General features: G+C 45.1%; 1 protein-coding gene across 2 annotated transcripts in view; it reads left to right on the top strand.

Annotated features, from left to right (window-relative positions):
- ADAMTS12 (ADAM metallopeptidase with thrombospondin type 1 motif 12) overlaps positions 1–27417 on the top strand; it is a 164900-nt gene that overhangs the window by 52703 nt on the left and 84780 nt on the right. For both annotated transcript variants that reach the window (XR_013233003.1, XM_077346955.1), the window contains exon 3: positions 994–1168. Coding sequence is in view for 1 of the 2 variants with exons in the window: in XM_077346955.1 (XP_077203070.1) it covers positions 994–1168 (175 nt within the window). In the remaining variant the exon portion in view is untranslated. The remainder of the gene's footprint in view (positions 1–993; positions 1169–27417) is intronic.

Here is a 27417-nt window from a genome sequence, read left to right as displayed (position 1 = left end):
ATCATTCAAAAGAGTGCAGAAGAGGGCAACTAAAATGAAGAAAGGTTAAAGAGGTCAGAGCTCTTTTGCTTGGAGAAACGATGTCTGAGTGGTGGCATGATAGAGGTCTACAAAACTATGCATAAGATAGAGAAGGTAAAGAAAGAAGTCCTTTTCTCCCTTTCTCAAAATACAAGGACTTGCGGGCATTCCATGAAATTAATATGCACTAGGCTTAGAGCCTCTTGTGGCACAGAGTGGAAAGGCAGCCGCCTGAAAGCTTTGCTCTCATGAGGTTGGGAGTTCGATCCCAGCAGCCGGCTCAAGGTTGACTCAGCCTTCCATCCTTCCGAGGTCGTAAAATGAGTACCCAGTTTGCTGGGGGGTAAACGGTCATGACTGGGGAAGGCACTGGCAAACCACCCCGTATTGAGTCTGCCATGAAAACGCTAGAGGGCGTCACCCCAAGGGTCAGACATGACTCGGTGCTTGCACAGGGGATACCTTTACCTTTACCTTTAGGCTTAGAACAAATCAAAGGAAGTACTTCTTCTCCCAAAGAGTCATTAACACGTAGAATTCACTGCCAGGAGAAGGGGTGGCGGCTACAGGCCTAGAGGGGACTGGATAAGCATATGGAGCAGAAGTCCATCAGTGGCTCTTAGCTACAAGGTACAGGTCTGTCTAGGACAGTGATGCTCTGCATTCTGGGTGCTTGGGGGGCAAAGTGGGAGGCCTTCTGGAGTTCTGACACCGCTAGTACTACTTTGGTTTCGGCCAGCGTATGACACATATTGTTGGACTGGATGGGCCACTGGCCTGATCCAACTTGGCTTCTCTTACATTCTTACCTTGAAGTGCAGTCAAACTGTGACAATAATCCACAGACTGCGTTCCAGAAGTCCAGCTAGATATCAGAACCCAAAGCTCTTGTGCCTAACCAAAGCATTGTGTAATTCAGATATATTTTCCACTGTTTCCTTATATACTAAAACGTGCCCTTTTTACCCTCAGACTGGATTTTTCCGTCTGCCTGATGGAGATTACTTCATTGAGCCAGTGAAGAAATATATGTTCCAAGAAGGGACTTCACAGCCACATATCATCTACAGGACAGGCCTCGCTCAGAAGGCTTTACGGGAACGCCGGGACGCCGGGGAGAAGAACAAGCAGACTTGTGGAGTGAACGGTACACATTTAAGCCAACTGTTCTTTGTCTGTCAAAGACCCTTTATGCACTGGGAACTTCACTGCCCCAGCTCCTGTGCAGGAGCGCAAATCAGGGGCGGACAACGTGCACCAGGCCAAGTGCTCCCCCGTGTGGGTGCAGGAAGAGGTGGGACAACCTGCCACGACTAAAACTCCAGCCTGCAGCCCGGCATGAAACTTCCCGTGCATAAACGGTCGAAAAGGCGTGTCAACACAGAAACGTCCTTCAATGGCTCTCTCGTACTGTGTTGGCTATTCCAAAGATTTAAGCCATTTTAAAGGGTGGCTTTCCTTGGAGAATGTGGGACATGTGTGCTGGGGATCCTTTAGATGCCACTCCACCAATCTTCAGAGTGGACAGGTTGAGTGGTACAGCATCTGCTTTGGATGCAGGGATCCCAGGTTCAACCTCCAGCATCTTCAGTTCAGAGATCCATCTGGCCATACTGGTTTAAAATGCTGGATTAGGAGCCGGGAGCCCACTGTTCAATAACAGTACAGGGTTTGGTTGTGGACCTCGTTCATTTTAAGTGTACTGTCTATAGCAGGGGTAGTCTAACTGCGGCCCACCAGAGGGCCATGGACTACAATTCCCATGAGCCCCTGCCAGCATTCGCTGGCAGGGGCTCATGGGAATTGTAGTCCATGGACCTCTGGAGGGCCGCGGTTTGACTACCTCTGGACTATAGTGATTCTGCTTCTTGGTTTTGGACAAGGAACACTCATCACAAGACCCATCGCATACTTCGTCTAGCTTTGGGTTTCAAACATGGTGAACCAGCTGGGCTCGTAGTGCTATCCCAAACCATTTGGTGGGGTAGGGGAGATGCCTTAAGAGTCAGTACGCATTGCAAGATACAGACTGGGGATCATGCATTCCTGTATGGCGAGCTTCCTCAACCAGGGTTGCGTCTGTTGTGGGGGAGTCGTTCATTCATTGTGGATGTAGCATATGTTTGAAAAAGTGGCTCCTGTTGCATTTCGTCCAAGATGTATCCCCAGATTCAACACCTCCCATGATGACCAAGGCAAGAAGCCTAGTTTCTAAGTGGGCATTCCATGCGAGACTGTGAAATGTGCTTACTGCTTCCGTGGCATGGATATCCTGCTTTAGGATGGTTAGGGCTGATCCTGCGTTGAGCAGGGGGTTGGACTAGATGGCCTGTATGGCCCTTCCAACTCTATGATTCTGTGATACTGTGATTCTAAGAGTGGCAACCTCTGCTCTTTATGGAGCACAGCTGGATTTTTTAGTCACTTTTCACTGGCAGCTGACACCACAATCTGGATTTTGCCTTCTTTCTCAGACTTCTTTCCCAGTGGCATTTTCCAAACCCCTCTTCTTCCCTGCTCTTGGTCTCTCCCTCTCCCTCCCCACCTCTGTGTCCATGTGCGTGGCTCCATCTCCTGAAGCAGCCATTTTGTCGTTGACTCCTTGTGCCATTCCAGCCACACCTGACACAGTGTGCCAGAATTCCAAGGGTACCTGTGAGCTCGAAAAGCTTGAAGACCCTTGTTCCCTCTCCTTTCATCGCAAAGATAGGCCTTTCCATATGGTCTCTCCTCAGTGAAAGGGGATAGAGATTTACTTTTACAAAAACGAAACCTGGGAATTCAGAGAAGCTGACACCGATTGTCAAATTGTGTACCAGCATGTTGGATCTGGGTTCAAATTCTGGGAGACCTGGCTTCAAATTGCAATCAGCAAGTAATTTATAGAATTTCGGCAGGGATAATAGCTATTCTGTGGATGGAACCAGGAAACCCCCCCCCCCCCCAGGCTGTGCTCTTTCTCATAACTTCTCAACGAAGCAGGTTTGGGAAAGATCAGAGAAAACCCTGAGGAGTGCACATACGTGGTGAAGGGAAGGGGAAGCAGTTTCCCCGCAGGGCTAAAACTGAGGCAAATAACTTCTAAGTGGCCCAAATGAATGCTTTAAAAAGAAACAACCCCTTATAAGGCCGAATTGGATCTGTTCACATTTGGAGAGAATAGCTTCTGAGTAAGACAATTAGAATAAATGCGCCCATTGTAGCTGAGTAACTCTTGTGCCCATTAATGCTAAAATTGTGCTAATGACATCAAGAATTAAATCCACAGGCGGCCCGAGCATATATAATGACAGCCTCTGCCACAGGCCACATCATTGATGCTTCTTTCTCTGCTGAACAATTAGTTCATCCCCAGAGTAGGCTGGAAATTGTAAACAGAGAAGCAAGATAGGGCTAATCCCTATTTGTGTGTCCCATTCCTCATGACTTCGTCTCAGGGCTGAATAGGTGAATTACCGCTGTTGAAAAGCTGTTCTGCGGCTGAGCTGCTGCTGATATTTTCTAAGAGCCATCATGAGACTTTGGAGTTTTTAGGGCTTCAGAGTGCCTCGTGCCTCACATAACATTCTCAGTCAGCCTTACAAGAGTCCTGTAAAATTGTTCTCATATTAGAAGCCAAGGCTCAGAAACACCTTGATGCCTACAGCAGCACAACAAAAATAGAGTCCAATAGCACCTTTAAGAACAAAAAAGATTTATTCAAGGCGTGAGCTTTCGAGTGCATGTGTGCTAGAAACACTGGGGCTAGAAACACTGGGCAATTGTAATCTGTGAGCTTATTGGTGTAACAGACAAGGCAATTTAAATGATCAGTTATTGTGATTGATCTCAACTGAGATAGATAAGCCCAGGTGGGAAGGGTTGGTACATCCTGCCTGACAGCTGTCAACAGGTTTTACAGCACTCTCCCTTAAAGATGCAGGAAAGAGATATCAAACTTTTTGATCTCCACAGGGTTGCAAGAATATTAACAAATGTTCCCTGTCCTCATATTTGCCGTTTAAGAAATGCTAATCAGTCCAATTAGAGACAATATGATGGTCCAGTCTCACAAACACATGCATCAAGCAGGAAACAGAGATCTGGAGGAATTAAGACTAGAAGGATTCTGGGAAGAAATTTCTGGAGACATCAGGAAAAGCTTCTTTGACCCAGTCTGACCTGGTTAGTGGGTGAAAGAAAGAGAGAAGATGAAACTCCTGGAAGCAAGAAGGAAGCTCTCTTTTGTGCTGAGTCCATCAGAGCAGACAGAACTATTAACTGAGGTCTGCAGGCAGCAGCCATTGCCATGTGCTGGTCTGAAGGAAGCTGCAACATAATGGAAACTCTGTAGAGATCTATAACATTCTAAGCCAAGGAGCCCATCCTATACTTAACAACAGATAGAACATGTATAGAGGGAGGGACAGAGGAATTGAGGTTTATTCCTCTTTATTGAATCCTTTGTTCAATTTGGTGCTGTGCTAAGGCTATGTTTGTAAATATTTTTTTTAAATAAATACTTAATTACTTTTGATGCCAGTAGTGGTTCTTTATACCATATAAATTCCAAAATTTGGGACACACTACTTTAAAAGGAGTGCTGGGGAAAGGCGGTCAGTTGGTCAGTTGCTTTAGGATGCTTTGGCCTGATCCTGCGTTGAGCAAGGGGTTGGACTAGATGGCCTGTATGGCCCCTTCCAACTCTATGATTCTATGACTCCTGCTTTGGCACTCCCACTACAGAAAGTAGCTATAGGAGGTGCTGTGGCTCAGTGATAGAGCATCTGCTTGGCATGCACAAAATCCCAAGTTCCGTCTTTGGCATCTCCAGCTAGAGAGCAGGTGGCCTTGAAATGCTGCTGCCAGCCTGAGTAGACAATGCTGACTTTGATGGGCCAAAAGGCCTGATTCAGCATGAAATAGGTTTCTGTGTGTTTGGATGTGCTTTTGTTTCTTAGGCTGATCCTGCACTGAGCAGGGAGTTGGACTAGATGGCCTGTATGGCCCCTTCCAACTCTATGATTCTATGATTCTATGATTCTATGATTCTATGATTCTATGATTCTATGATTCTATGATTCTATGATTCTATGGTAAGTGGCTATTCCTCCAGGGGTGCACATGGCACTAAAATGTCCCCATGGTGACCAGGTGCTGGGCGGTGGGATACACAGAGGCAAGGCCTCAGGACTTGGGAGGGAAGCTGGGAGTCCTGACCCTCCCAATGGGCAATTCCTACAGAAGTAAGGAGGCAGGTTACAGGAGCAAGAGAATAGCCTTTCAAGGTGTGGAGAACATCATGGAGAGCAGCTGGAGCAGGGCTGTTCCCTCACAGCTGCCTAGAATATTATCATGGCATTTAAGATGGTATGGTGCATTTGGGAGTACCTGGAGCTTCGCCCTGACAGAAGTGCAGGATGAAATACCAAATGTTCCATCTATATTTTTCTTCCCAAACCATCCATGTTCTCATTCAGGTAGGCTGCCAGCTCTGGGTTGGAAAATACCTGGAGATTTTAGAGATAGGGCCTAAATAGGGCAGGCTTTGGGGAAGGGGGGACTTCAGTGGGGTATAATGTCATGGAGCCCACCCTCTAAAGTGGTTAATTTCTCCAGAGGAACTGATCTCAATCACCTGGAGATCAGTTATAATTCCAGGAGATCTCCAGCTGCCCCCTGTAAGTTGGCAAGCCCTAAATACAACACAGTAAGGCATTTGGCTGCCATCCTAAAACCTCACTTGCTCAGAAAAAGAAAAGCGTTTTTTATTGCACGCTGAGGGATCAAACAGTGTAATGGCTGATATTCTCTTCTTGCTTTGGACCCACGGTGCCCTTTGAATGACGGCATTACACAGTGCGCTGGATATTTCCTCGGCAACTTAAACGTTTCATTCCCCATTAATGCCATTTATTCAAATTTAGCAACTCTTCTTATCAAACAAGGACATGAAATGGGGCTTCTGTCACCCTCGTATGTGAAAATGAATGCTTTGTGCATACTGCTATTAAGGACATAATGGTCCTCCCCAAGGAGCAATGTGGTGTGCTAAACGGGGTGACTCATATTTGTAAAGTCCAAACCTGCCCTCTTACCCAGTTCTTTTTTTTTATTATCATTGCAAAAATGTTATGTACAAAACCCCCACAGTTATGAATAAGTCCATAATGTGTAGGAACAAAAAATGTCTTCCGTGCGTTCAGCACGTTTGGAGAGTCACCATGTTCTGTAACTCGAACTGTTTCACAATTCATTCTTTTAATCAGGACGGGGAGAGAAGGGTCCACAACTCAGAAAAGGTTGCCTTATTCATGACAGAAAGGCGTTCGTCTTGACAGGGTGCGGCGTTAAAATGAAGCTCGGTCATCTCTGGTTTATTGGACGGCTCTAATAATATGTGAGGAAGTCTGGCGCATAAATGAATCCGAATGGTAGACAAGCTGCCTTTATTTAAAAAAAAACACACCCCCAAATCCCTGTCACTCAGCTGGTTTAAACTTCACTCTGTCCTTCTTCGCTGTTCAGGGCAAGTCACTCAATTAAGTTATGCCAATAAAGGGGTTTTGAGTCCTGAGTCACTCAAGGGCAAAATGGAGAACCCAGACTCACACGTCAGTTCCCTGAGCAGGCCAAGAAAATACTGCTAATAGGAACCTTTCCGTGCCCTCTTCTAAGTGACAGCCTTTCAAATACTTCAAGAGAGCTATCATATACCTAGTCAAGAGAGCCAGCTTGGTGCAGTGGTTAGGAGCAGTGGCTTTTAATCTGGCGAGCTGGGTTTCATTTTCCGCTCTCTCACATGCATCCAACGGGGTGACCTTGGGTTTGCCATAGCACTGAGAAAGCTGTTCTGACTGAGCAGTAATATCAGGGCTCTTTCAGCCTCACCTACTTTACAGGGTGTGTGTTTTGGGGAGAGGAAAGGGCAGGCGAATGTAAGCCGCTTTGAGACTCCTTCGGGTAGAGGAAAGTGGCATATAAAGGAACCAACTCAGAATCACAGAATCATAGAGTTGGAAGGGGCCATACAGGCCATCTAGTCCAACCCCCTGCTCAACACAGGATCAGCCCAAAGCATCCTAAACTGTTCTTCTTTCTCAGCTTCCTCTTTTCCAGGCTGAACATTCCCAAGTCCATCTTTCCTCTTAGGGCCTAGCCTCCAGGCCCCAGTTCATCCTCATCACTCTCCTCTGCACCCCCCTCAATTTTGTCCACACTCTTTTTGAAGTGAAGTCTCCAGAACTGCACACATTGGTGCTATATGACCAATGTGATATACAGTTTGTCAAACTCCTTATCATTGAAGGGTGTTATTGTTCTGAATTAAAATTTGAGAGCTGGTGTTGTCTCATGTCTGGAGTGTGGGACTTAGAACCAACACTGCAGCCATGCACTGAATTATACCCATTTAAGACCGCTGGCATTTAAGTTCTCAGCTGTCTCCATCTGCTGCTGTGTGGGCATGTAGTCCTGCTTGCAAAGCCAGCAACAGGGGCTTGCAATGTATTTCTTTGTGGCTATCTTTTAAGCTTTGATGCACTCCTTCAGTAAGGAGACTGAACCAGATGAATATGATATATGTTCGGTATACTCTTTCCAGGTATAATTATTCCTTTTCAACCTCAAAGTAATATGATTCTGGATCTGTGCCTCACCCACATAAGGTAGCCAATAACTGCAAACACTCTGTTACTCTGCAGCTCTGTTTTTTTGGAGGGACCTAGAATCAAGTCTAGTCCTAAAGTCCCCAAAAATTCAAGTTATCCCAACCGTGCCCTGAAACTCTTAGACTCAGTGGTGGGAACTCTCTTGGCCTAGGCAACCTCAACCTTACAGGGTTGTTGTGTGGATAAAAGGGGGAACCATCTCCCCTGCCTGGAAGCCCTTGGAGGACAAAAGAAGTCAAATGCAAAAATTTTGTTCAATCTTAGTTGGTCACTATGAGTTGGTCAAAGGCCAGGCCTGAGTCATGTAGAACAAGAAAATAAACCCTTTTCTCCATTAAGACTCTCCAGATTCCTTCTGCATTTAGTCATGGCTAGAATTTGTCAGCACCAGCTGTTCCTTTCTAATTGCCTATGGAGAGAGAAGCTCTTAGCTCACCAACAGCAGTTTTGTATTTTTTAAAAAAACTTATTATCGCCAAGATAAATGCTTAAGGCTGCATGCTCTCTATCCCACACTAAGTTCCCATGACAGTTGCTTGTGTAATGCATCCATTCCACAGGCTTGGGATCGGGTCCTGGAGTACAATGCTCCTGGGGCATTGAGATCTGTGTTTCCCACACTCCCGAGAGTGCAGACTGATTTCTCTTTGGAGTTAAACCTGAAGAAACATGAGTCTCACATCTCAGTTAGAGCCACACATGATCTGCAGAGGTGGGTTTGATTCCCCACTCCTCTTCCACATGCAGCCAGCTGGGTGACCTTGGGCTAGTCACAGAGCTGTTCTGACAGAGCAGTTCTGTCAGAGCTCTCAGCCCCACCTACCTCACAGGGTGTCTGCTGTGGGAAGAGGAATGGAAGGCAATTGTAAGCTGATCCGAGACTCCTTTGGGTAGATAAAACTAGAGTATAAAAACCAATGCGTCTTTCTAAATGAAGTTGCACTCTTTTAAGCCCATGGAAGTCACTGAGCTTGGACGTTGGAAGGCTAGGATGGAATTTAGGACTACACTGCAAATTACCAACTTCATTAATTCCTCCAGACATATCTGATACAGAGAGATGGCTGAGTCATATGCCCACACCGGAATCTGAGGCAGGTCTTGCTGGAACAGTTTGACCTGTTTTATGCCTATTTATTTGATTTCTTTGTTTGCTACATTTTTTATTCATCACTGCGTCTATTGTACTTCTGTTGTTTTTTTTAAAATCCCTTTCGGAATGCTTTGAGAGTTTGACGTTTGAGATTTTTTTTTTAAGAATGTTTTGAGGCTTTTTAATTGAGATGTTTTCATCTTGTAACGCACCCCGAGAATCTAATTAGCTGATGGGGGGGGGGGAGATTGTACATAAATAAATGCCAGCAGATCACTGAGACCTCCAGCATCCCAGGCTGGCCCCTGGCAGGCTGGCCCCTCTCTGGGCGGGCTTGGAAGAGCTGCCAGTTGTTTAGTGAATGTGATCTTCATGGCACATTCTTTTAAGGTACGCTCTTTGGGAGTTGCTGGTCTTAAACACGCTGGAGGTCTGTGGGGAATTGCAAGGAGAATGACAGTTTTGGAAATCTATCCCTTCCTGGTCTCCTCCAGGGTTTCTTCATAGGGTTGCGCTGACTGATTTTCCTCCTTTAATCTTGCCAAGGACCAAGGACCAGGTCTTTAGTCCAGCCAAGGACCAAACTTGAGGTCTGGGGCAGGATCCTGCAATGTAATCGACCAATGTGCAGCTAGATCCCGACTGCCATATCAATTAAGTTTAAAGTGAAACTGACCAATTGCAAGCCCTGGTGGGAGGATCTGTTGTGAGGCTTTCGTTGGGGGGTGGTTGTGGGTCTCTTGAGTTCAGTTTTTGCCTCTTTGTCCCATCATGAAAGAAAGAGCTAGAATGAACTCCCAGTGTCTTGGTCTTTGAACCCACAGATATAACATCCCCCCCACCCTTTCCCCCTTTAATCAAAGGCTAATCTACGCCTTACAATTTATGTGAGTTCACCACAGGCACTATGGGCCACATTGCTGGTGGCATCTCCATCTAAAAGCATTGCAAAGAATTGCTTTGGATCATTACAGCAGGGAGAAAGGGCCCTTGTCTTTGTTGGGTAAAGCAGAGTATATTTTGTATAAAAGTAGCAGTAAGCATAACAATTATGAGACCAGGGTCATATCTGCACTTACATTTTCCCCCCTCTGTAAATCCTGCCAAATTCTGATTGCTTTGAACCCGGATCTATAGCCTTCCTTTTTCCCCAACCAGAAACAGGAAGCCCCATCTGCATTGTGACAGTTTTCAGTCTCCTTCCCACTTGATTGGGGGGGGGGGGTTGGGTGAAGCTCCAGCCGGCATTGAAGGAGGACAAGGCTGGAGAGTGCTTTATTTCCTGCCTTTTGTCTCCCAGTGATACATACAGAGCAAGCTGGGGGAGGAGCAAGTGGAGCATGAGGCTGCTTGTTTATCTTTCATTTCTTGCATGAGTGGAAGGGAGGGGAGGCAGCAGCCTCACAGAGAACGAGAAGGGAAAAGTGAATCTCCTCCACAGCAACCCTGTGAGGTTGATTAGGCAAAGAGGGTGTGACTGGCCCACGGTTACCCAGTTAGCTTCCATGGCAGGAGTGGGGATTTGAACCCAGGTCTTCCAGATACAAGACCAACATTATTAACCACTATACCAGACTGGCTCCCAGTATATGTTCTGTCATCAGGCTGGGATTTTATTTGGGGGGGAGGGCTGTCCAGTAGACCCTGCCTAAATTCTCCATATAACTCTTGTTGCTGCTGCATATGTAGAGATATTCAAGCAGGAATGAAACATCCACATACCCGTTTTTTCTGTCAGATGCTGGAGGTCTCAGTAATACGGCTTCATTTATTTCTTTACAATCTTTCTACCCCCACCCGTCAGCTAATTAGATTCTCGGGGTGTGTTACGTGATGATGAAAACATTTCAATTAAAAAGCTTGAAAACATTCTTTAAAAAAAATCCAAGCACCAAACTATTGAAGCATTTCGAAGGAGCTTTTTAAAAAACCCAGAAGTACAATAGATACAATGATGGATAAAAATTGATCATTATAATCTTACAATGCTACAGTGATATAGCTAAGACTAGTTTTTTGAAAAGCTCTCTGGCATGTGTTGGGAGTGACAAATATGTATTAAGATTCAAATACAAATATTTATGAGCCTCAGGGGAGGCTGGTATACAAATGTAATAAATAAATAAGTGCACGTAAAACAGATTAAAACACGCAAATCACAGCCCGTGCAATATTGCACATACAGCCTCAATTGTTACCCATGGTGTGAACATCAACAAAATGCATTTCAACCTAGAGGGTCTTCCATTAGTGGTCAAGGAAACCATATGCACACATATAGAATCATAGAGTTGGAAGGGGCCATACAGAGTTGGAAGGGGCCATATAATAAGAACTGGTTAGTGGTAGAAGAATCATAAAATATGAAGCTCCCAACGATACGGACTAATAATCTCAGATGTGGGGCTCACAAATGGAAATCAATGCAGGCAAAAACCACCATCCTGTCCCGGGAGTGTTTTGGGAGTGGCCAATGCAAACAGTTGGAACTGAGGTAAGGAAAATGGCGCTGACGTAGACAGGAAATGCAAAAATGGAAATTTCCATCCAGATGGTGTTTAAAGGCACTTTGGCAGCCATCTTCCCAAACCTGATTTGGGGAAATCACAACAAAGCAGTGGAGTAGAATGCTATGGAGTCCCCCCTACAAAGCAGCCCTTTTCCCCAGGGGAACTGATCTGTTGCCTGGAAATAAGCTATAATTCCAGGGGATCCTCAGATGCCACCTGGACACTGGCATCCCTGTTTGGGAAAGGTGGGAGGCAAAAAATGACACTATGTGAGCAGAAATCCTCCCACCTGTGGAGAAACTCCAGGGGATCTAAACCACAGGGGATCCCACCCCACTTCCACTCCCTACATTATACAAAAAGGTGGGTGCATTGAAAGGACAACGTCCTTTAGAAAATTAATTAGCATTCAGGTTACAATATCCTCCACTCTCCACCCCATCGTCTTCCATTTGGGAGGCAAATGGCAACCAACCTGCTCATGAATTTGAGAATACAGTAGCAGAATCAGAATCAGGAGGACCTTTCATGGCCTACAAAAAGAAGACCCCCCCCCCCAAAAAAGTACATCATGAAGAGTTCATTACTCATCAATTAGTAATATGGTGGAATTAAGAAGCTTAGGTATTTGGCATTTGTTTTTCTTTCCTTGTGGCAGTTTCTTAGGAAGCTGACCCAGTTTGGTTGGCTGCGTGAAAAGCCTCATTGTCTCCCCAGTGACCATTAGTCTGAGCTTATCTCAGCCCTCCCAAGTTAAGTTGCCAGCTTGCTGCACAATTGCTGGTTTTGCTGGAGAAAATGATGGAGAGCGGGGAGGGCCTTAATTATTCATCCTCTTGAAGCTTATCTTTTCCTGATCTCTTCTGACTGTCTATGTGAAAGACTGAAAAAAGGCAAAGGAACAATTTTTTGCTTGTGGCAGCTGCCCCTGGATTTTTCGCTCTCCCTGTTCACAGACTTCATCCGCTTGAGACAGCCCCTGACGAGATGGAGATGATGCTCGGTTTTCCCAAGGCAGCAGAGTAGCCCACTTCTGCCGATAATGCTGCAGGGCTGCAAGGAACTTCTAAGACGTTGCAACCCTAGAGCTGGGGGGTGGTACCCCACTTTTTTATTACCCAAAGGAGTCTCAGAGTGGCTTTCCATCACCTACCCCTGCAACAAACACTCCACACTAACTATATCATTCAGATTTGCATTTTTAAAGGGTTGAATTTTTTGTCCACCTCCGCACTAGTTTGCTTCTTCAGGTGCAGTCCCAAATAGGGTTGCACGCGGCGGTGTCCAAATCGTCCGTTCCGGGCTGATTCAGACGCCGCCGCGTACAACCCTAATCCCCCCTCACTCGCCCCGCAGCAAAGGAATCCTCAGAAAACCCGATTTCATCTTTTCAAGCAGGGTCTGATGGGTCTGATTTGGGGCTGCCCAATGCAGAAATGCATGCAATCGGGTTCTCTCTGCTACCATTTTGAATTGTTTGGGAACCGCCCTTTCCTCATTGCTGTCCTCCCTGCCTCCCCCTACTTCCTTCCCTTCCTCCCCCTCCCTCCCTTCTGAAAAAAATCTGCCTTTTTTAAAAGGGGAGGAGGCTGATCGTGTTACAATGCTGTTTCCAGGTTTTAAAAAGTCTTGCAGTCTTGCACAGCAGTGTTATAATGTTATAACCCAGGTTTAAAAAAACAAAACATTCAGAACACTTGGGGGGAAGACGATCAAGGGCGTAGAACTGTGGGATTAAGGGGCAAAATGAAAAGAAAGGTATAAGCAGGCACCATTCTGCAAAAGACCCATTTTTGAAAAGGGGAAGGGAGCAAAGCATGATGGGAGGCTGCCTCCCTCAGACTCAGTGCGGAAAGCATGTCACGAATTTCAGCTTGGGGAATAAGGGTAGGAAAGCACCAGTATGGCAACGCTAGACTCCACTTGCAGCATACAAAGGAAATCCGTTCATCGGGATTTTTTTCTCTTCACTTTTCACAGATAAATTAATTTTTTTAGATACGAGGAACATCAGGCCACGAATTCTCCAAAACTGGCCTTTTTTTTGCTTGGTACAGCTCTGCCAGAGTAAATAGTCTTCTAATCTAAAGGCCTCCTGGCTGTTTGCTGAGTCACAAGTTTCTCTTCCAAGGGAATTGGACTGACACTCTTCCAAAATGTGTTTATTTTGTGTGCTATCTCTGCCTTCGCTGTTTGCTGTTCCTATTCCTGACAAAAAAGCCCAGCCCCGGTGCTGGGAGGGAATAGAGTAAACACTGATTAAGGCAGGACAGTTTCCTAATAAGCTTCTTTTCATTTAGAGGTTCTTATTTATTATGTTTTTAGAACAGTGCTTTATCTTCCACAGACAGGCCTGGATGCTGCAAATTTCCAGAGCAAAACATTGATTGTGTAGGGTCTTCCTCTACACCTAGAAGCCATTTCGTTCTCTTTATTATTAAATGATATTTTTTATTGCAACTGTTTTTTTTTAAAGAAAAAGATAAAGCTTGGGATGTTTAGCCTGGAGAGGAGACGACTGAGAGGGGATCTGATAACCAGCTTCAAGTATTATATATAGAGGATGGAGCAGAGTTGTTCTCTCTTGCCCCAGAGGGACAGTCCAGAACAAACGGGATGAAATTAATTCAAAACAAATTCCATCTAAACATCTGGAAGAAGTTCCTGACAGTTAGAGCAGTTTCTCAGCGGAACAGGCTTCCTCGGGAGGTGGTGGGCTCTCCGTCTTTGGAAATTTTTAAACAGAGGCTGGAGAGCCATCTGACGGAGAGGCTGATTCTGTGAAGGCAAAGGGGTGGCAGGTTCCAGTAGATGAGTGATAGGGTTGTGAGTGTCCTGCATAGTGCATGGGATTGGACTAGATGACCCCTGAGGTCCCTTCCAACTCTATTATTCTATGATTCTATGATTCTATAAAATTTAACAAAAACTAATGCATGGCAGAAAAAGGGGGAAGGGGAAAAAACAAAATCAAAGGGGAAAAATTTTAAATGAAGGAAGGCGATTCTGATTTTGTCTATGACAAATAAACATAAAAATATGAATTTATCCCTTACTCTATAGTTATAAAGAAAAGGCTCTCTCTTTTCTATTACCTAATTCCACAAATCATCCGTTCCTCGTTCTCCGTTTTGTGCCAAAGGTCTAGAAAGGTTTTCCAGTCAGGTAAATGCAGGTACTGTCTTTTCTCTTCACCAACCATTCCTCTTTTGTGGGTAATGTTGAACCTTTCATTTCCAAGCATCGAGTAATCTCGCTGCCGTCGTCATATATAAAAACAAATTTCCATCGTTTTTTTCCTGTCTGTCCATTAGTCCCAAAAGAAAGGCCTCTGGTTGCACATTAGACTTTAGAATCTTCTGGAAGAATGGCTGTATTTGTATCCAAAATATGTTGGCTTTGTTATGTGACCACCATAAATAATAAATAATGAAATCTCCCTTTGTGTTGTCTACATTTCCAGCATATGTTCAAAATACTTTTATACATTCTAGCTAATTTCTCTGGTGACATACACCAGCAGTACATCATTATATAGAAATTCTCTTTAAGACTAGAGCTTGGTGTAAATTTGAGACCCTTCGGCCACATATTTTCCCCTTGTTCCATTTGTAAATTATACCCAAAAACTTTGGCCCATTTTATCACAGTTTATTTTACTCATTCTTCCTCTGTCTCAAATTTCAACACAGACAGGAGTAGGCTTTTGTGTAGATTGATTGATTGATTGATTGATTTTCTGTTTTGATTTATACCCTGCCCTTTGATTCTCCTGATGAAAATATACTGTTTTTTGCACTGTGTCTCTGAGACAATCTTGTCTGAGCTCTTAATAAAAAAGATTCCTCAGAGGAAATATGCTGAACAATAGAGTGCCAAAAATATTCTTACACAAAGATGTTTATTAATATCTCTACAATAACCTCTTGCCTTGCCTCTCCTTGGTACCATGAGGGTCCACCTCTGAGTAGCCCAGATTTACAACTCGTCTCCAGCATATATTTTATGCTTCCTTTTCAAATTGTAGCCCCAGGTGGACAATCCCTTTCTTCTACTTGTAGAGGTGCCTTCTTGCAGGGAGGTATAATATGGAAGCAGCTAATTTGTTTTGGATGACACAATGAGAGCAATGGACATTGTCACCTCAGAAGCTGAGACACTTCATGAGAAATTTTAAAAGACTAATTCATTGATTGTCCATTTCCCTTCCTTGGAGTTCGGGCATCATTCCACAGGAATCCTACCAAGGCGCTGACAAGGCTAGGACCTGTAGCTTCCACAAAATTTCTGCTTCATTTGCCTTCAGACTATGCAGTCTTTCACATTACCTGAAAAATCCACTCGGATCACCTGTTGATAATGTGTGTCCCCCCCCCCCTTGTGTTCACAGAATTTCAAAAACATGCCAACCTCTCCCGTGTCTCCCCTGGATTTTTCCAATTCCTGATAAAACTGGTTTCTCTTGTACTTTTTTTTTGGTGATGAGGGGGGGGGGAGAGTGAAATATATTAGCAATCTGTAATATGAACTAAGTTCTTTTGCATTGACTTCTGCCAATGCCAGCCTCCCCACCAAAACCTGCCAAGAAAGGGCAAACTGGTATGGGTTTTTTCACCATCTCAGTGGTGAAACATTCCAATGACTGAAGATGCCCTTGTTGGGGTAGCTTCCTCTGCTTCTTCCATGCAACTGGGCATCTTTTTTGGATCTCTCTTGGTTCTGGTCTGGTATCTGTCTCTCTCTCTCCAGCCTGAACTGGGATAAAATCCCCTTCCTTGGTACCACCACACATAACAGTCAATCAAATTATCTTTTGTACTTCAGCACAACAGAGCCTCTTGTGGCACAGAGTGGTAAGGTAGCAGACATGCCGTCTGAAAGCTTTGCCCATGAGGCTGGGAGTTTGATCCCAGCAGCCAGCTCAAGATTGACTCAGCCTTCCATCCTTCTGAGGTTGGTAAAATGAGTACCCAGCTTGCTTACTGGGGGGTAAACAGTAATGACTGGGGAAGGCACTGGCAAACCACCCCGTATTGAGTCTGCCATGAAAACGCTAAAGGGCGTCACCCCAAGCGTCAGACATGACCCGGTGCTTGCACAGGGGATACCTTTACCTTTTTACATTTACTTCAGCAACTGTGCTTTACACAGGAGTAAGCAGGCTACTTTCATGTAAAAGGTAGCGTTAATGAGGCGGCTGAAATGCTTCAGTGATTCAAGGTATCTGCAAAAAACCCCAACAAAACAAAATGGGGGGGGGATCCAGAACAGATGGAGCTCCTGGGGGGATGCCTGAATGGACTGCACTGATGTAATGATCATCAGAAGAGGAACAACACGCACCCAAACACAAAAGGCAGCTGCAGACTGTGCCTATTTGTATGGAATCTATTGCGTTCTGTGGTACCTGCATAAACAGATTGTGAGGGAAATTTACAATCTGGAATCATCCCTGTAGATTTTGGCAATGTTGAGCAAGTGGTAATTTGTGGACTTGCTCTAAGATCAGGTGTCCTGAGCATGTTGTAGAATAGGGGCTTAAATACAGGCTTAAAGAACAGGATGTTTTGAGTTGTTCAGAGAGAACTGTGACTGGCCCAAGGTCACCCAGCAGGCTGCATGTGGAGGAGTGGAGAACCAAGCCCGGTTCTCCAGATCAGAGGCTACCATCTTAACCACTACACCATGCTGGCTCTCAAAGGAAAAGTTTTGCTGTGCCCCATAGGGGCTTAAAGAACAGTATGTTCATATTACAATTATTTTGAGCCATTCCTTATTCAGTTAGTCCCTCTGAGAAACATTACAGATTTCTTCTCTTTTGCTGGCATCTCAAAGTCAGCCACTATGGTCCCTTTCACTTTGGCTTCTGAAGACAAACCCATTTTTAAAGAAAGTTTCACTCACCGTAAGGAGAGAATGCAACAAAGAAATAGATCAGATCGAAATGGGTAATGGGAAACCTGGATTAAAGGCTCCTTTAACTGCAGGAGGGCAGCATTTTATCTTCAAGATGCAGGAATCCTTTTTGGGGAAAAACACTTGTTTGCCTTCATAAACTGACATGGATTAAAGAACCATATGAAAAGAACCTACAAAACCTTTCTGCAGGTCTGTTCCACATTGCGTCTTCAGCCTGGGGCAGAAAAACTTCGTAATTTTGCCACTGAGCTACAACTACAGCCATTTGGTTAGTGCTTCAAAGTAAATGCGGAAGCTGTTCTCCTGCTGGCCAGTGCCCCTAAAGAGTGGTTCTTCTCTTCTCTTCCCCCTCCTGTTCATCACCCTTAATTGATTCCTAGCCTTCCCCCCCTTTTTTTGGGGGGGGGGTTCAAAATTCCTGGTTGCTTTCTCTTCATATGAAGGTTTCATGGCACTGTCCAGTTTAAAGGTAAAGGTAAAGGTAAAGGTATCCCCTGTGCAAGCACCGAGTCATGCCTGACCCTTGGGTTGATGCCTTCCAGCGTTTTCATGGCAGACTCAGTACAGAGTGGTTTGCCATACCCTTTCCCAGTCATTACCGTTTAACCCCCCAGCAGCAAGCTGGGTACTCATTTTACCGACCTCGGAAAGATGGAAGGCCGAGTCAACCTTGAGCCGGCTGCTGGGATCGAACTCCCAGCCTCATGGGCAAAGCTTTCAGACTGCATGTCGGCTGCCTTATAGCTTTTATAGCTTTTATACTCCCTATATCTTTTTCATGGCAGACTCAATACAGGGTTGCCTTGCCAGTACCTTTCCCCAGTCATTACTGTTTTACCCTCCAGCAGCAAGCTGTGTACTCATTTTACCGACTCGGAAGGATGGAAGGCTGAGTCAACCTTGAGCCGGCTGCTGGGGTCGAACTCCCAGCCTCATGGGCAGAGCTTCAGACTGCATTTCTGCCGCTTACCAGTTTAGAGCATAGCAAAACTTTTACTTTGATAGCCTGTGTGGTATGGTGATTAAGAGCAGCAGATTTTAATCTGGAGAGCCAGGTTTGATTCCTCACTCGTCCTCCACACAAAGCCTGCCGGGTGACCTTGGGCTAGCCACAGTTCTGTCAGAGCTCTCTCAGGTCCACCTGCTTCACAAGGTGATTGTAAGCAGCTTTGAGACTCCTTCGAGCTGTGAAAATCAGTGTATAAAACCCAACTCTTCTTCTTAAACTCTTCTATGAGAAACCAACCATGTCCACTGCCCTGCCCACATGGCACTCAGTCATCTGGGTAGCCCCGAGGGTGAAAGCAAACCAGTTCAGTTTGTTATGGAATACTGGTAAGAAAGTAGCTGAGACATTCAGTAAAAATAAATATGATAGACTTGGGCTTTTTCTACCTGTTGAGGACTTTTTGTTTTGTTTTGTAAGAATCACTGCTGTGAATGCAGAGGCGTGTGTATTGGCAATGAAACTTCTGCACAAGAGTCTTCTATACACTTTCCTTCCATTAGCACAATCTTTCCCCCTGAATTTTCCCTCCACTGTGCCACCAAAGGGCTTTTGGAGGGCTTTAAAAAGATCAGTAATTGCTGTTGTGCTATAATGTTATAGCATTATCATGATGCTATCTCTTTTTTAAAAAAAATTAAAATCCTTTAAAAAGACTTCCAGCAGCACAGCAGGGGGAATGGCAGCCACAAAGGGCCGAAGGCATAAAAATGGCATCAAGGTAGGCAGAACCTTTGGAAGACAAGCCACTGTGCACCTTTCCACCCAGCTGGTGTAATAGCCTGCTTGGCACACAGTTTTCCCAACATATACTGGAGAAAAGCACATTTCAGAAAGAACATACTGAGGACAGATTCAGTTGGGCAGCTGTGCTGGTCTGAAGGAGCAGAACAAAATTTGAATCCAGCGGCACCTTTAAGACCAGCAAAGTTTTGTTCAAGGTGTGAACTTCTGTGTGCATGCATACTTCCTCAGATAACATAGAAATCAAAGCACTCATATACAAGGAGAGAGTCTCTTTTAACTACTTCTTTTCACAACCGGGAAAGCACCTGCCATTAATCACTAACCTTAACATTTTTATTCCTCTTACAGTTTTGTGACCGAGAACTGAACCCAAAGGACTGATGACCTCGGTTTGTTTTTCTTAGCAAGACATTTGATTACGCTGCATATTTGTTGGATAGCTTCATTATGCTGTTTACTAATTTACCATCTCCTTATATATGGACTCTGATGATTTCTATTTCATTGCACATGAAGGTCACACCTTCTGTAAAAACTTTGTTGGTCTTAAAGGTGTCCCTGGACTCAAATTGTGCCATATTGAGGGCAGAAAGAGCTTATGGAGGATGATTGGTGCATTGGTGTCCAGCGGATCTTGGGCTAGTCACAGTCCTGACAAAGCTGTTCTTGCATAGCCCTTCTGTCAGAAGAAAAAAAATACTCATCAGTACCCATCCAGGCACCCATATCCCCTCAACATGGCAGTCAGACGTACTGGTCGACATCTAAGCTTGGCAAATTAACATAAGGCGGGACCCACAGATCGATCACCCCGGGATCTCCCCCCCCCCAGACTCAAGCAAAAGCCTGGTGGAAGAGTTCCGTCTTGCATTCCCTGCAGAACATTGATAGCTCCATCAGGGCCCTCAGCTCTTCCGGGAGCTCCTTCCACCAGGCAGGGGCCAGAGCCCAAAAGGCTCTGACTGAGTGACTGAGTTGGTGGTGCAACAGTACAGCAAGACACTCAAGTTATCGTCACCGCTAGTTGTCCTGGATGAAGCTAGGCTTGCCAATGTCCACGTAGGGTCAGGAGTTTTCCTAGAATGGCTACAGAGATGAGCTTTTCAGCTATGCAATCCCATCCTGGCGAGCTCTCCCCTGCCCCCCAAGCTGCACATCTAACTAGCCAGGAATTTTCCATCCTTGTTGGCAACCCAGGAAACTTTAAATCAGGCTAGTGCAGCCAGCGGTACTGCAGCATTGACGCCCTCTAATTTTCCCTGAACATGTCCTGCCTAGCTTCTTCGGCTCTGTATGCTGTTCCCTCTCCTATCTCATTCGAGACCTGCTCCAGACATTGCCCCAGGGACTGGTTTTTTAACGCAGTGGTTTGATGGACGATTTCACACATCAATGCTCCCTCATTCAGACAACGTTGTGCGTTGTGCGGGTCCTCTGTGCCGCTGCCAAAGCTATGTGGACGCCTGATTTTCTGTTCTGAAAAACAAAATCCGGAAAGGGGGAGAGACTGTACAAACCAGAGGTCTTTTGGATTAAGCATCCATTAAGAGCCCCGCAAAACACAATGTTATCTACATGCCGGAGGGACTTAACGATAGTTAAGTGCCAATTGCCAGTTAAGAGGCCATCAGGGATTCATATAAAGCAAACCTTTTTTAAAAAAAAGCCTGAACCAGTTTTCTTATCTTCTTCCACTCTGTGTCCTTTCTCCTTTCCTGAGTCATTTCCTAGTTGATTTCCCCTCAGGGGCTGTTTGCCTTCGGGGCTGCCAAATTCTTCCTGTCTTAAACCCAACTTTCTCACTTGCTTTGGCCTACTTTTACATGAGGGGAAGGGGCGACCGACTCCTCTCCCAAGCAGACTATGTCACTACTTGGGGGAAATATTATAGAATTACAAGCAGGACTTGTTCTTTCTTGAGATGAGTCTACTTGGATTTCCTCGTGGGCTCTCCAGCAGTTGTACAACGCCAAGAAATTTCCATTTGTACATGACTAGAGTAGGCCCCATTCCACTTAATGTTGGGACACATTGTACAGACCTCTTTTTTTTTGGGGGGGGAGGATTTTCATTCCTGTTTCAGGAGACTTTTAAAGTCACAAGACTTTGCAGCGTTTCATGTCCTGCCTTCTGCATCGATTTTTGTAGCTCAACATGCCTCAGGGGCTTCCACTCAGCCACTGCTTTGATTTCCGCTGCGTGAAAGATTGCCTGCTTTTCAACTTGGCTTGCCAGCTTGACTCTTCCATCAGAAAGAGACGGGAAGTTGATCCTAACTTCCCATTCTCTCCGTCCCCCTCCTCCCCTTCGGGGCTTCTAACGTGCCAAAGAGGCCTTTCTCTCCTTTGACTTTGATATATCTGCTTCAGATTCCTTATCAGACATTTTGTAGCAGGATTGAACATCCCAGGGGGGCAAGAGGCCCACACATGAGTGCAACAGAAAGGTATTTCTCTGCTGATTTCCAGCATTCAATTCCCCGCCAACCAGCCCAATGGGTCTGTTGGGGACTGCCAAGATATAACAACAATTGAAACATGAATCATAAGAACACGAAAAACACACACACACACACAAATCAAATAACAATTAATTAGAGTGGCTCAAACCGAGATGCCAAATGCGCTTTTAAATTAAAAAGGGATTTGGGTAGCTCTTCTGAAGTGTAGAAGGGAATTTGGGCTCTTGTTGGCAAGCTGAGAGGGTTCCATGTAGACGTCCTGATTCCTAAACCTGTTTCTGTCAGACAGCTTCGATTAATGTTATTGTTGCTGTCCTCGTATAGTTATTATTGACGTTGGCGGTTCTGTTATCAACATCATGAGGTTCCTTTTAAAATCAACATATGTGGAATAGAGCAGGGGTAGTCAACCTGTGGTCCTCCAGATGTCCATGAACTACAATTCCCATGAGCCCCTGCCAGCAAATGCTGGCAGGGGCTCATGAGAATTGTAGTCCATGGACATCTGGAGGACCACAGGTTGACTACCCCTGGAATAGAGTACATCCCATTGGAAATAACCTGGAGATTTTTTTTGGGGGGGGGGTGGGATTTTGAAGAGGGCAATATTCGGGAAGGGGAGGGATTTCAGTGCCTACCAGATCCTCATTTGGACTTCAGATGGAACTAGCCCGTTGAACTGCTGCCTGAGCTAGTTTTAGTATTATATTTCTCATATTGTTTTATTATTGTATACAAATTTGCAGCACTGTTTGGCTGTTACTTATGATTGATTGCCTTGGCGATAGCTTATAAACGACTATTTTGCACTTTTGGAAGCATCGTTTACTATTGGGTCAGAGTCACAATTACACAGCCCCCTTTTTCTCCTGGTAGACAGTCAGATGCCTCTGGGAAACACACAAGAGGGTCATGGAAAATGAAGCTTCTACCTGCCATTGTGCTGAGCACACAATTACTGAATATGGGGGTTCCATTTAGCCATCTCCTCCAGGAATTTCTCTTCTCCCCTTTGTGAAGCTATCCATGCCTATGACCATTACTACATCATGAGCCTGTGAGTCCCATAACTGAAGTACTAAGTGCTGGCCCAAAGAGTTCCCTGTCCTCCAACAAGAGTGGTGGGCAAGGCTGCAGTGCAAGAAGAAACCTGAAAAACCCTGTTGCTCGTGTGCAGCCTGGCATACGGCCGTTTGCAAACTACTAAGCACCAAATGGGTAGCTGTGTTGGTCTGAAGTAGCACAATAAAATCAGAGTCTCTTGTGGCGCAGAATGGTAAGGCAGCAGACATGCTGTCTGAAGCTGTCTGCCCATGAGGCTGGGAGTTCAATCCCAGCAGCCAGCTCAAGGTTGACTCAGCCTTCCATCCTTCCGAGGTCGGTAAAATGAGTACCCAGCTTGCTGCTGGGGGGTAAACGGTCATGACTGGGGAAGGCACTGGCAAACCACCCCGTATTGAGTCTGCCATGAAAACGCCAGAGAGCGTCACCCCAAGGGTCAGACATGACTCGGTGCTTGCACAGGGGATACCTTTACCTTTACCTTTAGCACCAAATGAGTAGCTGTGTTGGTCTGAAGTAGCACAGTAAAATCAGAGTCCAGTAGCACCTTTAAGACCAAGAAAGATTTATTTAAGGCGTGAGCTTTCAAGTGCTAAGTACCAATTCAAATGGGTAGCTGTGCTGGTCTTAAAGGTGCTATTGGACTCTATTTTTGTTGTACTAAACACCAAGACTTCTAGGCCTGGATCCAGCCCAAAGGCAAAGCACACATTAGCCTCACATTCTACAGGTAATTTCAGGTGGGAAGCTGTGTTAGTCTGTAGTACAGGGGTGGCCGAACTGTGGCTCTCCAGATGTCCATGAAGTGGCAGGGACTCATGGGAATTGTAGTCCATGGGCATCTGGAGAACCACAGTCTGGCCATTCCTGCAAGGTAGTAAGACAACATTTGAGTCCAGGAAAACTAACTGGACAAACAAAATTGCCTGGGATATAAATTTTGTGACTCAAAAGTTCAATTCATTAGATACCTTTGACTCAAGCCCATATCTTGGGGAATATGGCTGGTCTTTATGGTGCTCCTAGTCTCAATTCTTGTTCGACTTTCGAAAGGTAATAACTTTGTCCCTGGTTTGGCTTAAAATGGTTGTAAGCTGGTGCAGGAGATGGCTTCTGAAAGTAAAAGGGCCCAAACTCTCTCAAGCGCCATTGTCATCGGTGAGACAGTGAACCATATCCTTAAATCTTTCCCAACAGGACTGAAAAGTTAGATTCAAATTCAATTCAAGTTATTTCAGAGTAAGAGCTTTCAAGAGTCAGAAATCTGAACACTTTGCCTCTTGAAGCAGAACTTCTTGGTCTCGAGGGAGCCATTGGGCTTAAGTTTAGCTGTCCTACTGCAGATTAATGTGGCAGGACTCTGAAACCAAACTTGTTTACCAATAATGTAGGCTGGCTGTCCCCCAGGCTTTTATAGCCAACCTTATATGTGCCATTTTCGCAACTGTAAGTCTTGCTGAGAAAGAACCATGGTCAACAACAGCTGGCCAGGAATGGAGCCAAGAACAAAAGTGGATGGAGAACTATTTTTAAATATATAAGACTGTTCAGTAGAAATTAGGGGTGTGAACATACAGAGAGAGAGAGAGAGTATTTTTCAGGTATATTTAAAAAGAAATATCCCCTGATACTCCTGATTAATCAGGAATGGCAAATGTTTTCCAGCTCCATTATAGACTATGGGGACCATTATACTCTATGGCTCCCATGGGCTATAATGGAGAATCTTTCTGGGACTCTGAGGGGGCTGTTTTTTGAGGTAGAGGCATCAAATAGTACCTCTTCTAACCCCCCCCCCTCAAGTTTGAAAAAGATTGAACCAGAGGGTCCAATTATTTGTTGTTGTTAGTTGCGAAGTCGTGTCTGACCCATCGCGACCCCATGGACAATGATCCTCCAGGCCTTCCTGTCCTCTACCATTCCCCGGAGTCCATTTAAGTTTGCACCTACTCCTTCAGTGACTCCATCCAGCCACCTCATTCTCTGTCGTCCCCTTCTTCTTTTGTCCTCGATCGCTCCCAGCATTAGGCTCTTGTCCAGGGAGTCCTTCCTTCTCATGAGGTGGCCAAAGTATTTGAGTTTCATCATCAGGATCTGGCCTTCTAAGGAGCAGTCAGGGCTGATCTCCTCCAGGACTGACTGGTTTGTTCGCCTTGCAGTCCAAGGGACTCGCAAGAGTCTTCTCCAGCACCAGAGTTCAAAAGCCTCAATTCTTTGACGCTTGGCCTTCCTTATGGTCCAACTTTCACAGCCATACATTGCAACTGGGAATACCATAGCCTTGACTAAATGCACTTTTGTTGGCAGGGTGATGTCTCTGCTTTTTAGGATGCTGTTTAGATTTGCCCTAGGTTTCCTCCCCAGGAGCAAGCGTCTTTTAATTTCTTTGCTGCAGTCCCCATCTGCAGTGATCTTGGAGCCCAGGAAAATAAAATCTGTCACTATCTCCATTTCTTCCCCATCTATTTGCCAGGTATTGAGAGGGCCGGATGCCATGATCTTTGTTTTCTTGATGTTGAGTTTCAAGCCAACTTTTGCGCTCTCCTCCTTCACCCGCATCAACAGGCTCTTTAGTTATATGGGACTTCAAAGAAACTGCCCCCATTAGCTATTATTTTCGATGGAGGAGGAAAAGACATTTAAATGTCAAAGGGAATTCAGTCCCTTTAAAATTTAAATGCTCCCCCCCCCAGGTTGAAGCAATGGTGTGAATGAACTCCAAAGGCATTTAAAGGGCTTGGAGTCCCTTTAATTTTCCTCCAAGCTGAGGGTTCACTCTGAAGGCATTTAAAGGGACGGAGAGCCCTTTGAATGCACTTCAACTGTGCTTATATGGTGGTCCCAAAAATATCATCAGGATTATTCAAACTTGGTCGTTTGGGATAGCCCCCCCCCAAAAAAGGAAAGAATACAGCTGAATTAATACCTGAAAAATACCTATCCAATATGTTTGAAGATACTTGGGGGGGGTAGTTGAATTAGCCAGGTGCATACCCTTAGTAGAAATGGGATGGCAGAATTGTTCCACAACCAATTTTGCCACTTGGCAAAATAATTAAATCAAGTTTGAAAAAGGGCAGCATTCAGCGCAATTTACTCTGTGACTTTCTCTTGTGCTACTCCCTTCAAAGGGTCCAATCCACCACATAGTTCTGCACAAGCTCCACCCCCCCTTGTGTTACTCTGATTTATTTTGCTTTCTGCTTTGTTTTGCCTTTCAAAGAGAAATTCCACTGTAAAGTCTTTGTTCTGCCTCTGAGTGTACCAAGCCTCGTTCCTGTAGGCTATATCCCTTTGATCTCAATAATGGAAATTTGTCTCCTCTCTTTTTCTGAATATCGACTCAAATGGCAATTTGCTTCTTGTACGCTGCAGTGTCTTCAGCACTTGGAATGGTTTGCACACTGGTCTTTAAGCACACGGGTCTTTAAAACAAATGACTACATGAGGATGATTAAAGATGCATTTTTCTGGGAGTCGTCTGCTATGAATTGCTGCTATATTCCATGAATTGCAGTTCATAATTTATTTATATCTAGTGAACAGCCTGTTTGTCTGCTGAGTGTAAAGTACTTCCCAAAGAAGGGCAAATATAATTACATTCATAGTTAAACAGATTTTGACTGACAAGCACAAAAAGGTTACATGTCAAGCTAATGAGGCTGAAAAATAATGGTGTTTATTGAGGCAACCACTGAAGAGCTGATTCTTTCCAGAGATTAAAAAACTATGATATTCACAGAAGTATCTGGGCTACGCTCCTTCCTTCCTTTTAAGTCTATCTACAGTCCTATATTGCTAGGGATAGGAACAAGCTGCATTTTTGCAGTTTGGTTCATGGTTCATGACCAAACCACGGACCAAATCACAAATCAATACGAGCCTGTTCTAGTGTTCATGAACTGAACTGGCTCATATCAGATCTTGCTTTGTGACCCCTGATTTCTGCTCCGAGCCATTTAACCCCATGCTTTCTGATTCCTGCAAAAGCAATGGGGAGGAGAAAGCAGGGGTTTCCCCACAAAAAAATGGCAAGGAACATAAAACAGGGGTTTAAATGGCTTTTGGCTCCCCGCCACTCAGCTGTTGTTCATGAAGATCAGAAAGGAGAGCCTTAAATGTCTCCAGATCATCTAACCTTCCGCTTTCTGCTTTATACCTATCACCACAAACTGCCCTAACATTTGTGGAAGTTTGCAGCAGCTCTTCAGTTCATGAACTTTGTGAGCCCCAAACTGGCCAACATTCATTACGAACCTTTGCCTATGAGCCAGTTCATACCTATCCCTATCCATTATTTGTGAATATGATCTTGAGTGGGCAAATCGCAGCACCCCAAGCAGTCTGAGATCAGGAAAAGGATATGGGCAGAAGGCTTAAAAATCCCCTCTCCAAATGCTAGAGTTCCATCCTGAATCAGGGCCCTGTGTAACCCAAAAACTAATTTAAAAAGAATTAATTAAGGCCCCCAGACTGGAAACTCCATTCACATGTCTAGCTTGGCTTGAGTTAGCTATGACTAGGGGTAGTCAAACTGCGGCCCTCCAGATGTCCATGGACTACAATTCCCACGAGCCCCTGCCAGCATTCGCTGGCAGGGGCTTGTGGGAATTGTAGTACATGGACATCTGGAGGGCTGCAGTTTGACTACCCCTGGCTATGACGTTTCCATCTTTCCCTGCACCCCGTTCTAGCGTTTCAAGGCATGTCCCTCATGTTCTCCATACCGGACATCCTGGGTCGAATTCCTGATCTCTTAAAAGGACAGAAAGAAGTGGGACTGAGAAAAACCTCTGACTGAAGCCCTGACACTTGCCACCAATCACATTAAGAGTGCTGAGCTGATAACAATGGGGTATGTTCACCTGCCCCATAGAGTTGCCAACTCTGGGAGAGGAAATACCTGGTGATTTGGAGATGTCACCTGGGGAGGGTGGGGTTTGAGGAGT

This window comes from Paroedura picta, chromosome 7, assembly GCF_049243985.1.
Source record: "Paroedura picta isolate Pp20150507F chromosome 7, Ppicta_v3.0, whole genome shotgun sequence".
Taxonomy (NCBI): Eukaryota; Metazoa; Chordata; class Lepidosauria; order Squamata; family Gekkonidae; genus Paroedura; species Paroedura picta.
The sequence above is the reverse complement of the archived record's forward strand: the minus strand, read 5'-3'. Positions and strand labels throughout refer to the sequence as shown.